Source organism: Staurois parvus, unplaced genomic scaffold (genome assembly GCF_062004578.1).
Source record: "Staurois parvus isolate SC_StPar_1 unplaced genomic scaffold, SC_StPar_1.0 ptg000487l, whole genome shotgun sequence".
In the NCBI taxonomy this organism is placed as follows: domain Eukaryota; kingdom Metazoa; phylum Chordata; class Amphibia; order Anura; family Ranidae; genus Staurois; species Staurois parvus.
In genome coordinates, this window is record NW_028318283.1 from 1,203,950 (window position 1) to 1,218,042 (window position 14,093).

The window sequence follows — 14,093 nt, forward strand, 5'->3', positions numbered from 1 at the left end:
GATCAGAAGTCAGATGGGTTGCAATAGGTCTCCTCTTCAGCTGACAACAGTGAAGTATAGGAGGTTTGCCCAGAGCAAGTTTTAATTCACTGACTGCTGAACGGCTTGCTGCCTGAAGTTTGTTCCCAGCATGAATTACTCTCAGTTTTGAATTTTCCTCTGGCTAGTGGTCTCTTCTGCAATAAAAATCCAGCCTGTCCACCCATTTTCATTGCGAAGCCTAATGTTCCACATTAAGCGGGAAATAAAACCAAAAAAAGGGACGCACTCCAATTAGCTATTCTTGCAGTATTTTTAACAACCGGTGTGTTGACTGCATACAGTGATGTCTCCAACTCAAAACAGGTTTTCTTTGATTCACCACTCCAGACTTGCTCCCCAATCCTTGCGAGAGTAGTGAAATGTGTCAAAAGAAGGCTAGTCTTGAGTTGCCGGCACCCAGGTTGTCCATGTGCAGGAGAGGCCAGTTTTGAGCGGAGCTATGGATCTGTATGTGTTTCTACACGCTTAAGCTAGCCATAGTTGGACCCAAATTTGGACACTTCAGCCGTATTTTGATACACGTGTGGCCACTTCCGCTGGACAGAAGGAGCAATCCCTGAAACTTGTTCTGATGACCGGCTTCTCTCCTTTGGTTTGACATGAGTGCTTCCTAGGCTTCCAGTTTGCTCTCACCGGCCCTTGTTCGGGAAGTCTCTCACCAGGCTTATGACACTACAACCAGATCTGGGGCACATGACTTCCAGTAGAGGCGCCATCTTAGCGATCCTGGAGGCTGCCATCCACACTGTCCTTAGGCTCCATGGCTGAGCAACCCACTGTTGGGTCCAGGATCATGTGTCATCCTCCAGCTTATGGGAATATGTGTTTCTCCTCTCCACTGGCTTGGTGATGTATCAAAGAACCAACAAACACAAATGCTCCTGCGCTTGGGGATGGACTCAATGCAGGCTACAACCACATTAAGAATGTCCTGGAACATGCACACCTTGCTGCCCTCAAATAGACCGGGGGGAATCCAAATATACTGAATGGGGACAGAACAAAGAGGGCGCACAGGCCTAGTGCATTACCATGAAAAATGTTTAATAAGAAATAAAGTAGGTGTTGTACTCACAAACAACAATAAAGTCAAGGCACGTCATAAAAGAACAGCTGGGTCAGCACCGCGCTGAGTAACAGTCTGCAATAGGGAGTTTAGACATCCAATAGGCTGACGCATTTCGAGGACTTGCCTCTTCCTCAGAGCCAACTTTCCTCATTTGGTGATGTATCAACCTGGGCATTCCTACATGTCATGCTTTTTAAGCAAACATTAAAGTGAATTTTGATTTGATCTGTTCCTGGGTTTGTGACTATTGACTTCCACAGGGTGGGGGAGCTCCTTTATTTGTTGTTTCAGTTCTCGTGCACAGCGCTGAAATCGAGATTGGGCTCAGGTAAGTAGAAGTATGGCACTGCTGTATAGAGAAGGTTTTCAAGTTCTCTATACAGCTTTTACCCTTAGAAATTAGAGTAGTCCACACCATTGAGTTGCATTACGGTGCAAAAAAAATAAAAAATAAAAAGGCTGCAAGTTAAGACAACGCAATTCTGGGAAAAATAAAAAAAAAAAAAAAAAAAAAAAAAACACACACACACACACAAACAAACCTATTGCAGAACACATGAAAAATTTCAGCACAAGGTGAAGCAGTTATTTAAAAAAATACAAAAAAAAAAACCCATCAGGGCACAAAAACACGATTGCATCATGCATGGAACGTCATGTGAACGGGCCCTTAGGCTGCTCTAAAATCACACACATACTGTCACCATATGAACTCTGACCCCATATCCTAATTACGGGTCTGCTCAGAGAGCAGATCTGTCTCCTCCAAAAATAGATCTGTCGCAGTTGGCTGCCCAGGAATTCAGGTGCGTGGGTCGCAAATACCGCGTAAACCTGTCGCAGAGACTTTGCATATGGGAGAGGCAGCCTGATTTGTCTCTTATCAATTTGCTTGATAACCATCTCCCAATGTCTTGATCAATAACCTTAATGCCTGATCCTGCTCCCAATTTTCCGCAGCGCACAGATAGGTCCCGGTACATCCAATGGGAGACACCGATGGCAGTTTTGTTACTTTTTCTCACAAAAACAGATTTTCCAGCTTGTCAAATAGCCATCTTTGGACACCAAAGGCCCCAGGCTGAGCTCCCAATAACCATCAATTATTGACATGGTTGTACAATGGATGGGGCTTTCTATGTACAGCTCTGAACATTATTATTATTACTACAGGTACTTGTATAGTGCCGCAGTTTACATATATATTGTACATTCACATCAGTCCCTAACCCTCAAGGGGTGTACAATCTAAGGTCCCCAACTCACATTCATACATACACATACTAGGGACAATTTAGATAGGAAGGAAAAGTGAAAAAAGGAAATGATAATAAAGCACAAATTTATTTATTTATTTGAGGTACTTATATAGCACCATCAACTTATGCAGTGCTTTACATATATATTGTACATTCACATCAGTCCCTAACCCTCAAGGGGCGTACAATCTAAGGTCCCTAACCCTCAAGGGGCGTACAATCTAAGGTCCCTAACCCTCAAGGGGCGTACAATCTAAGGTCCCTAACCCTCAAGGGGTGTACAATCTAAGGTCCCTGACCCTCAAGGGGTGTACAATCTAAGGTCCCTAACCCTCAAGGGGCGTACAATCTAAGGTCCCTAACCCTCAAGGGGCGTACAATCTAAGGTCCCTAACCCTCAAGGGGTGTACAATCTAAGGTCCCTAACCCTCAAGGGGTGTACAATCTAAGGTCCCTAACCCTCAAGGGGTGTACAATCTAAGGTCCCTAACCCTCAAGGGGCATACAATCTAAGGTCCCTAACTCACATTCATACATACACATACTAGGCACAATTTAGACAGGAGCCAATTAACCTACCAGCATGTCTTTGGAGCGTGGGAGGAAACCGGAGTACCCGTAGGAAACCCACACAGACACAGGGAGAACATGCAAACTCCAGGCAGGTGGTGCCAGGGTTAGGATTCAAATACTGGACCAAGTCCGAAAAGTCTAGTAGTGATAGTCCGGGTGACCTGGGGACTGCTTGAGAAAAGGAGCACGCTTCCGCCACTAGAGGACAGCGCATTCTCCGAAACGCGTCACATTGCATTCTGGTCACTGACGTCATCACGCCTACGTTGCTGTTCAGCGTGCGTTCCAGCCGCCATCTTGAGGAGTATGTGCATGCCAGCCGGCTCCACATCTGTCTCCCTCCTGCAACCACGCTCCCCACCATTGAGACGTGGACGTTACAGGCACCAGTGACAGCCGTTCTACACCACAATACCCAAAATGATTGTATTACTCTACCACTAAGTGAGTGTTCCTACTTTTATGATATGATAAATTGGTCTGCTGCACTTAGAGGCGCTTCTTCTTCTCTCCAATTTAGACAGGATCCAATTCACCTACCAGCATGTCTTTGGAGTGTGGGAGGAAACCGGAGTACCCGGTGTGTGAGATTGATCCATCCCAGTACCCAGAGGGATCCTCCTGCCTATCCAGGAAGCAGCATCCACTTACCCCTAAAGGGGAGCTCTGGCTGTGTTGGGTCAGTATTTAAAGTCCCAGGATTTGATCATCCCACCACCCTGCCCTTCAGAGGGAAGTCACCTTAATACCATACCTACCTTGACTCCAGGAAATTATCTTATTGGCGCATATTAATTACACGTCTGGTGAGTGCGCAATTCACCTCATATCACTGCACAAGCACAGACGTATCAGAATTGAAAGCACCTTAAGAGTCACTTTATTTTTAATGAACTTTTTATACAGCATTTTTATTAATTTTATGACCATAAAATATTGTTTTAGCTCTGCACTGCCATTTTATTACCCAGAGGAAACCCACACAGGCACAGGGAGAACATGCAAACCCCAGGCAGGTGGTGTCATGGTTGGGATTCGAACCAACGACCCTCGTACTGCCAGGCGGAAGTGCTAACCATTTAGCCACTGTGCTACCCATCATCATCATCTCCATCACATACTACGGCAGTTTGATTTCGGGTGGGGTGGTCCTTTAAATAAAGAACTAAAACCAGCAGTCATGCTCCAGCTGTGGGCAGAGTCGCCTCTTTGCTGATGTTGATAAATAGGCCGTTTATTATGTAATAGCAGAGCGGACTGACTCATCACGCTAGTGAAGAGTGAACCATCTGTTGCCAGAATCCGACGTCACCTCTATTTTTATTCGGATAGGAAGTCCTGGCCTCGCGGACTGAGCATTCCTCTGTGCTGAGCTCACTCTGGGAATGACCCAACATGTTCCCAGTGACGTGGAGGCCTGCCGGGTCCCCGCTGCCTTCACTTAACTGCCAAACTTGGCTCGGAAACTGAGAGATACCAGATACTAGTGACCTCAGATGGAACGCAAAAATAAATGCCTTAAAGGGCCAGTAGGTTGTGAGCAATTGGATCACCATGTATGTCCAAAGAGTGGACAGAAATCGAAGGATGGCATCCACCCCAGTCCACATACGGCCAGAGCCCTGCAGGAAAACCACACAATGGTCAAGAATGATCCTTCATAACACAACTGAAGGGGGACAGGCGTGTCGTGTTCAGGAAGAAATGGGCTGTCAACATGCCACCGAAAAACAAGTCCTGTGACATTTATCACCACAAACCAGAGGACAGACATATGTATATTGTGAGCTGTAGCACTGGGGGTGGGCTGGAGTGCAAATAAAAGTGACACTAGTATAACCACTTCAAGTCCGGACACTTCCACCCCCTTCCTGTCCAGGCCAAACTGGTAACCCATGCTGAGCAGACACAGCCCCACTGTATGGGGGAATACAAAGTCTGCCCAGAGTTCCTCTTTTTAACCACTTCATGTCCGGACACTTTCCCCCCCCCCCCTTCCAGTCCCGACACTTTCCCCCCCCCCCCCCTTCCAGTCCCGACACTTTCCCCCCCCCCCCCCTTCCAGTCCCGACACTTTCCCCCCCCCCTTCCAGTCCCGACACTTTCCCCCCCCCCCCTTCCAGTCCCGACACTTTCCCCCCCCCCCCTTCCAGTCCCGACACTTTCCCCCCCCCCCCCTTCCAGTCCCGACACTTTCCCCCCCCCCCCTTCCAGTCCCGACACTTTCCCCCCCCCCCCTTCCAGTCCCGACACTTTCCCCCCCCCCCCCTTCCAGTCCCGACACTTTCCCCCCCCCCCCTTCCAGTCCCGACACTTTCCCCCCCCCCCTTCCAGTCCCGACACTTTCCCCCCCCCCCTTCCAGTCCCGACACTTTCCCCCCCCCCCTTCCAGTCCCGACACTTTCCCCCCCCCCCTTCCAGTCCCGACACTTTCCCCCCCCCCCTTCCAGTCCCGACACTTTCCCCCCCCCCCTTCCAGTCCCGACACTTTCCCCCCCCCCCTTCCAGTCCCGACACTTTCCCCCCCCCCCTTCCAGTCCCGACACTTTTCCCCCCCCCCCTTCCAGTCCCGACACTTTTCCCCCCCCCCCCTTCCAGTCCCGACACTTTTCCCCCCCCCCCTTCCAGTCCCGACACTTTTCCCCCCCCCCCTTCCAGTCCCGACACTTTTCCCCCCCCCCCTTCCAGTCCCGACACTTTTCCCCCCCCCCCCTTCCAGTCCCGACACTTTTCCCCCCCCCCCTTCCAGTCCCGACACTTTTCCCCCCCCCCCTTCCAGTCCCGACACTTTTCCCCCCCCCCCTTCCAGTCCCGACACTTTTCCCCCCCCCCCTTCCAGTCCCGACACTTCCCCCCCCCCCCTTCCAGTCCCGACACTTTCCCCCCCCCCCTTCCAGTCCCGACACTTTCCCCCCCCCCCTTCCAGTCCCGACACTTTCCCCCCCCCCCCCCTTCCAGTCCCGACACTTCCCCCCCCCCTTCCAGTCCCAACACTTTCCCCCCCCCTTCCAGTCCCAACACTTTCCCCCCCCCCCTTCCAGTCCCGACACTTTCCCCCCCCCCCCCCTTCCAGTCCCGACACTTCCCCCCCCCCCTTCCAGTCCCAACACTTTCCCCCCCCCTTCCAGTCCCAACACTTTCCCCCCCCCTTCCAGTCCCAACACTTTCCCCCCCCCTTCCAGTCCCAACACTTTCCCCCCCCCTTCCAGTCCCGACACTTTCCCCCCCCCTTCCAGTCCCGACACTTTCCCCCCCCCCTTCCAGTCCCGACACTTTCCCCCCCCTTCCAGTCCCGACACTTTCACCCCCTTCCAGTCCAGGCCAATTTTCAGCTTTCAGCGCCATCACACTTTGAATGACAATTGCGCGGTCATGCAACACTGTACCCATATGAATTTTTTAGCATTTTCTTTTTTTAGACAGATAAAGCTTTAATTTTGGTGGTATTTATTCACCGCTGGGATTTTTAATTTTTTTTGCTATGTAAATGAAAACTATCCAAACATTTTGAAAAAAAAAAAGTGTTTTTCTTATAAAATTTTGCAAATTAATATTTCATCATAAATCTTGGCCAAAATGTATTCCGTTATCTTTTTAGTAAAAAAAAAAAAAAGTTTATAAATCAAAAATTATAATTTTTAAACTTTTTTTATATATTTTTTTATTCTACATACGGTCACCCTAGCAGTACAGTGTCACCATGGCGTCACTGTACTACTTGTGGGGGGTGAGGAAGATTTTTTTTTTTTTTTTTTATTACACGGATTGCTTTTACACCCATAAAGGCTGGGCCATTGAGAACTACTGTGTGAGCTGTGATTGGTCACAGCTTGTCAATATGGTACAAGGCTACTGTGAATAGCCTTGTACCATGTGACCTCTGTGATCATTCACAGATTTCACACGTAGTAAGCAATGTCAGAAGTGACATCTTGCTTACTACTCTGCATGTGGCCAATCAGTGATCACATGATCGGGACCTCGCTGCAAGGTCCCATACGGCGATTGGTGTACCGCTGTGTCAGGAGGACACCGCGGGCACCGGATCGCGGTGCTGCGTGCTCCCAGGGAGCGTGCACAAGCAGGGGGCGGGGAGACCGTTTATAAACGGCCACCTGACCCTGCACTGCCACCGTCCGGCCATTTATGTACAATGGCTGGACGGGAGGTGGTTAAAAAGAGTAAAAAAAAAAAAGTTGAAATCTATTCCAGTATCTCCACTCTACTCTCGCCCTCCAAAAATGCAGTGCAATTGCAGGTATGGGAACCACTGCAGTTTAAACGTGGTGCAGGAACGTTATACTGTAGGCCATTCAAATGAATGGGTTGCCATACCCGAGCAAAATGTGACTCGCAGAGCCGCAATAGTGTGCACTGAGCATTAGGCTGTGGATGTAGGAGGTCCCACTGAGGTGCATTTGATCTTTGAGCTGCAAAAAAATGACTGCGTTTGACAAGAATGCCCATCAACATCATACCTTAACCATTTGTCTACCGGGCACTTATACCCCCTTCCTGCCCAGGCCAATTTTCAGCGCTGTCACAGTTTGAATGACAATTGTGCGGTCATGCAACACTGTACTCATATGAAATTTTTATAATTTTTTTCACACAAATAGAGATTTTGGTGGTATTTAATCGTCGCTGCGTTTTATTTTTTATGCTGTAAATCAAAAAAAAAAAAAAAAAAAAAAGTTTTTTTACGTTCCTATTATAAAATTTTGCAAGCAGGTAATTTTTCTCCTTTGCTGATGCATTGATGAGGCTGCACTGATAGGAGGCACTGAGGGCACTGCTGGGCAGCACAGATCATCAGTGCCGATCACTTCTGACAATTGCTGGTTATCGGCAGTACTTTCCTCACTCTGTGACAGCATGAAGAAAGTGCAGACGATAACCGGCAACTGTATTTACCTGGTGATCTGCTGTGCCAATGGTCACAGCTGATCACGTGTTAAAAGGCCGCTGTGATTGGCCGTTTACCATATCATCATGTGATCAGTTGTGTCCGTAGGACAAAGTGATCACGGGTGGCGCCAGGTGCGAGCAGCTGGGGGCGTGTTCTGGAATGACGTCCATGGAAGTCCTCTCAGAACTAGACAACTGCACTGTAGCTGTTCGGCTATAGCACAGTAGGGAAGAGGTTAAGAGCACCATTATATAGTTCAACTAAACCCTTCAAAATAAAACGAATACGAGGAAAAAAAAAAAAAAAAAAAAAAAAAAGGAAGAAGAATCCATTCTGCCTCCAAACACAACGTATTTTACATAGCACAGCAATGGTTCTGTATAAAGGTTGGAGAACAGCACCAAGGCTCACCAACATGTAAGACCTAGGAACCAATCACCAAGGAGAAAAGAAAAATAAAAAAAAGAAAATGTAAAAACCGAGGAAATTTAATCTTAAACCCCCCTGCAATGTTCTGTCTCATAGTACACTCTGACAACCCGGCCTGTGTCGGTGCCAACATACTTTTCCATTCGTATGAATGGGAAGTGCTCCAACACAGCCAGAGAGCACCGGTTAGCTACAGGCCCAATGACAGGGAGGCAGTTTCATAAGGAAGCACACATTTTAATCTCCATACCAGGGGTCTTCAAACTGTTCAATACAAGGGCCACATAGTATATTTTAAAAATATTCCCAGGCAAAAAAAATAAAAAATTTAATTACAAATTAGAGCCCACATCACAGCGCCTCCTTATACCAGGGCCCCCCCATCACAGCGCCTCCTTATACCAGGGCCCCCCATCACAGCGCCTCCTTATACCAGGGCCCCCCATCACAGTGCCTCCTTATACCAGGGCCCCCCCATCACAGCGCCTCCTTATACCAGGGCCCACCCAACACAGCGCCTCCTTATACCAGGGCCCCCCCATCACAGCGCCTCCTTATACCAGGGCCCCCCCATCACAGCGCCTCCTTATACCAGGGCCCCCCCATCACAGCGCCTCCTTATACCAGGGCCCCCCCATCACAGCGCCTCCTTATACCAGGGCCCCCCCATCACAGCGCCTCCTTATACCAGGGCCCCCCAATCACAGCGCCTCCTTATACCAGGGCCCCCCAATCACAGCGCCTCCTTATACCAGGGCCCCCCCATCACAGCGCCTCCTTATACCAGGGCCCCCCCATCACAGCGCCTCCTTATACCAGGGCCCTCCCATCACAGCGCCTCCTTATACCAGGGCCCTCCCATCACAGCGCCTCCTTATACCAGGGCCCCCCAATCACAGCGCCTCCTTATACCAGGGCCCCCATCAGAGAGCCTCCTTATACCAGGGCCCCCAATCACAGTGCCTCCTTATACCAGGGCCCCCAATCACAGCGCCCCTTACATAACAGGATCCCAATCAGAGTTCTCATCAGAGTCCCCCCCTTACATCAAGGTAGAAGCAAAGACCACAGACAACCTCTGCCGACCCGAATCCTCAATCTGTGCATATTGACAATATCCACTGGCCCACCTGTGGGCCTCAAACACTTGTAGCGGGCTGGATCTGGTCCACATGTTTTTAGTATGGAAACCCCTTCTCTATACAATACTAACATATGTTGTGTATAGTGACTATTCCTGCTGTCCAAGTGCTTTTCCGGTTTTGCGCTCCCTGATGCGCTGCGTGAAATAGGTGCGCACAGAACACAGCAACTTTACATGGAAAACAGAGGCCAGGAGCACAGGGCACCTTCATTCCCCCACGCAGCAACCCATGTGCATTCAGCACTGAGCGCAGTAACGGTGAGTACCAACACCACAACGATCAGCCCAGGAGTCACCACCGGCAGGAGTATAAAGTGAACCTGTCATTAAAGAAACTCAGGACTGCCACTGCTGAAATCTCACCTTGAAATGGCTACTTTCCTGGCTTCAATATTTTGGGTCATTGACAAGCATGCAGCAAGTAAAGTCACAAATCTTAACCTCCACTGAAGACAACAGAAGCAAATACGAACACATGAACAGACCCATTTGTGCAAACGGACCGCCAGGCCGCTGGTTACACTGAGATGCTTCATCAGACAAATCACATCACAGCCGAGACTCTCGTACTCACCGCCATGTACGGCCGGCAGCCGGCATCCCTCGTCTTGGCAATGGAGTCCACAAGCTGCCCGCTGATGCCAAAGTCACACAGCTTAATATTTCCATTTCTGTCCAGAAGGATATTTGAAGGTTTGATGTCTGCAATAGGACAACAAAATACCAGTTTACCATTATTATTATTTCAGGTACTTATATATCGCCGTCATTGTACTCCGCGCTTTACATATATATTGTACATTCACATCAGTCCCTAACCCTCAAGGGGCGTACAATCTAAGGTCCCTAACCCTCAAGGGGCGTACAATCTAAGGTCCCTAACCCTCAAGGGGTGTACAATCTAAGGTCCCTAACCCACATTCATACATACACATACTAGGGACAATTTAGACAGGAGCCAATTCACCTGCCAGCATATATTTGGAGTGTGGGAGGAAACCGGAGTACCCGGAGGAAACCCACGCAGGCACAGGGAGAACATGCAAACTCCAGGCAGGTGGTGCCATGGTTGGTATTCAAACCAACGACCCGAGTACTGCCAGGTGGAAGTGCTAACCACTAAGCCACTGTGCCGCCCATTTGTTGCTCATAGGTAGCCGACCCAACATCTGGGACAATATTATCCATCATTACGTACTGAGCCCCCATTGATTTAACAACTTCTCGGCGGGGAAACTGAATCATTTTCCAAAAGGTGCAGATCAGAGCAACTGTAATAAACCTGCTCAGAAGTCTTACCAGCAGGATAAAGTACATGAGAAGGAACAGAAATATTACATTGTAAGGCCTCCTGCAAACTGGGACACTTTGGCCATCTCTCCTTGATACCTTTCCTTCTGGCAGCAGAATTTTGGCAAAAGAAATTAAAAAAAAAAAAAAAAAAAAAAAAGCAATACACACCAAACTGAGCATGTGCAGAGTGACTCCACACGATATGTCTTATCAGGAGATAAGAGGGGGACACTGGAAGAAGGGTAGGATCAGAGGGGAACACTGGAAGGAGAGGATCAGATTATTCAGGATCAAACAGCCTTTTTACACAATGCGGAGGATTAACCCCTTAGGTTCCACAGTGAGTATAACAAGCATGCTTTACTGCATCTACAGACTGATTGTACTGTGGGGGGTTTAGTAACACTTTAGGTGCATCAAGCGCTTGGACAGTAAACGTGTTACAGACATTTACAAGTGTGTTTGTTTTTTTTGTGTTTTTTTTTTTTTTGCAAAAACACACACACACACACACACACAAAAAAAAAAAAAAAAAAAAAAAAAAAAACACACTTGTAAATGTCTGTAATGCGTTTAGGTGCATCAAGCGCTTGGACGGTAAAGGGTTACTAAACCCCCCACAGTACAATCAGTCTGTAGATGCAGTAAAGCATGCTTGTTATACTCACTGTGGAACCTAAGGGGTTAATCATCTGCATTGTGTAAAAAGGTGCTTTGATCCCGACTTCTTTGATCCTCTCCTCCTTCCAGTGTTCCCCTCTGATCCTACCCTTCTTCCAGTGTCCCCTTCTGATCTTCAGATAAGACATATCGTGTGGAGTCACTCTGCACATGCTCAGTTTGGTGTGTATTGCTTTTTTTTCTCCCCCTTCTTGGGAGAGTGCATGGGATAAGCACCGGGCCAATCAGCACCTAGGTTATGAAGCCTCATAGGACAATCAGGGGAGAATGAAAACTCCTCTTACAAGCTTTAACCAGTGCTCTGCTGGACACTGATAGAAGTCACAAGACTGCTCTAACTGCTAATGGGAAAAGGTATTTAGCAGTTTATATGTACTAAAATGATTGCATTTCCATGTTCTGTGTACTGTGGGAGAGCGGATGTATTCAATGCAGGGCCCTGGGTTTAGTAACACTAATTTATTCTGGCTATTGAACGGAATGCTCAAGCACCAAACGTGCCTAGTGTTGACACGCGTTTAGGTGCATCAGGTTTCCTAGCACATACATCATCTAGGTATCCCGAAGAGGGGGAGCAGGGCATTGCTGCCAACAAATACTTTTGTCATCGGTATGTCAAAGAGCGAGAAATTGAGGGCGAGGAGGAACCACGTCATCTGGCTGCCACTGTAAATGCGTTCAGGCGTCCCAATGTTTCATATGACTCTTTCTACAATAAGACCCCACAGGACACACCTTCCCCAGCAGAATGTCTGAAGTTCTGCTTTAACCCCTCGCCTACAGGGCACTTATACCTCCTTCCTGCCCAGGCTTTTTTTTATTTTTTCTTAAGCCAAAAACCACTGAAAATTAAAAAAAACAAAAACCGTTTCTTCTGAGTTTTTGTTATAAAATTTTGTAAAATAAGTGATTTTTCTCCTTCACTGATGTGCGCTAATGAGGCTGCACTGATAGGTGGCACTGATGAGGAGGTACTGGTAGGTGGCACTGATGAGCATTGACAGGCATCCCTGATGGGCACTGATAGGTGGCACTGACTGGCATTGATAGGTGACACTAAAAGGCAGCTCAGATGGGCACTGATATGTGGCAATGATGTGGCACTGGCAGGTGGCATGGATGAGCACTGAGAGCTGGCACTGATGGACACTGACAGGTGGGGCTACACAGATCATCAGGACACACTGATCACCAGTGCTCTGATGATCTGTGTACATGTCCCCTCCGAGGATTGCCGATTTCCGGCTTTCCTCTCCTCTGTCAGCGTGACAGCTCGTGAGGAGAGAAATGCCGATAACCGGCATTTCCCTGTTTACATGTGATCAGCTGTGATTGGACACAGCTGATCACAGGACCGAGCCAACATCGTCGCCTCTTTTTCCGTGGATCAGCGATCCGCAGTGTCCGAGGGACACAGCGCACCGCAAATCCGTGAGCCAAGCATGCGCGGTTAGAATGGGAGGACGTCATATGGCGTCCTCCCAGAAGGAGAGAACCACCTTGCGTCCGTCATTTTACTATATGGCGGGTGGGAGGCGGTTAAAGTGCACAGAAAACAAAGAATCTTTTTTGTGATGTACCTCGTTACAGCAGAAAGATCAGATCATAGCTGACGGTCTTGCACTGCGGACCCTCGGTGTACCGACTACCCAGTCAGTGGTATCGCTAAGGAGTGCAAAGAAAATACTGCGTCCATGCATCGATCTGTCACTGCCAGGATGGGTCAAGTCACCCTCTCTGAAGGAAATGCCGCAATGTCACCATTGATAGAGTGATGCGTGGAAACGGAGTATTTCTTGGCCCTGTACCCTGTTGTCGGGGAGCTGTTCCGCACAGGCAATGCATTCCACACGGCAAGGTTGCATCACTCACAGGTATGGCTAGGAGACATTCACTCATCACTTTACTGCCCGTTATAACACCAGGTAAAGATTTTGTTTTAATAGTGCACTTATCCTTTTACCCCCGTGTGCCCTGACATACTGAGCCCCCCCGCCCCCTTTCCTCCATAGTTGCATACTTACGCTGATCTAGCGGGCGCAGCCTCTGGCGTTTGTTTACATGCAACGCTGGGAGTCTTACGGTCCTGGTTGCACCCAACCTTTGCATCCCCATATACTTCTATAGGATTGTTGTCTCCAGGCTCAGGGCACAACCAGAAAGACTATGGGGCTGTAACATGGAGGCGCAGCCCGGTGAGACTTGCGGTACTGGATGTAAACAAACACCAGACCAAGGCAAGTATGCATCTGTGAAGGAGGGTGGGGGGCCCAGGAGTTGTTAAATTAATGGAAATTGCCAAAATAATTATTGCACTGTATCAAAAAGTGGTTGTAAACCCTTCCATATACCCAGTGAAGTGACTGGCAGATGAAACAAATCCTCCTATATAAGTTGTACCTGTTTATCTGCCGTCTTTTCTCTACATCCAAAGTGCAGAATTTACACACAATGTACATGTTTATCTGCGGCCCTCTCTTTACATTCCTTCAAAGTGTAGAATTTTAAAGCTTGTCTGCGAGTTGAGAAAAAAAAAAAAAAAAAAAAGCGGAGAGCTGATGTTACACTCTTCAGAGCTCAGTGATGAGAGCTCTGACAGCTGATTGGAGGGAAGAGACACACTCCCCTCCACACAGGAACAGAGCTGAGGCTGTCAATCAGCTGGAGATCCCTTCCTTGCCACCATTTTCCTCC

General features: G+C 48.4%; 1 protein-coding gene across 4 annotated transcripts in view; it reads right to left on the reverse strand.

The window, feature by feature from the left end:
* The window catches only part of MAP2K4 (mitogen-activated protein kinase kinase 4), a 69,967-nt gene that overhangs the window by 20,671 nt on the left and 35,203 nt on the right, over positions 1-14,093 (reverse strand). For all 4 annotated transcript variants that reach the window (XM_089689596.1, XM_089689595.1, XM_089689594.1 and 1 more), the window contains one exon: positions 10,000-10,127. In XM_089689596.1, the coding sequence (XP_089545722.1) occupies positions 10,000-10,127 (128 nt within the window). The remainder of the gene's footprint in view (positions 1-9,999; positions 10,128-14,093) is intronic.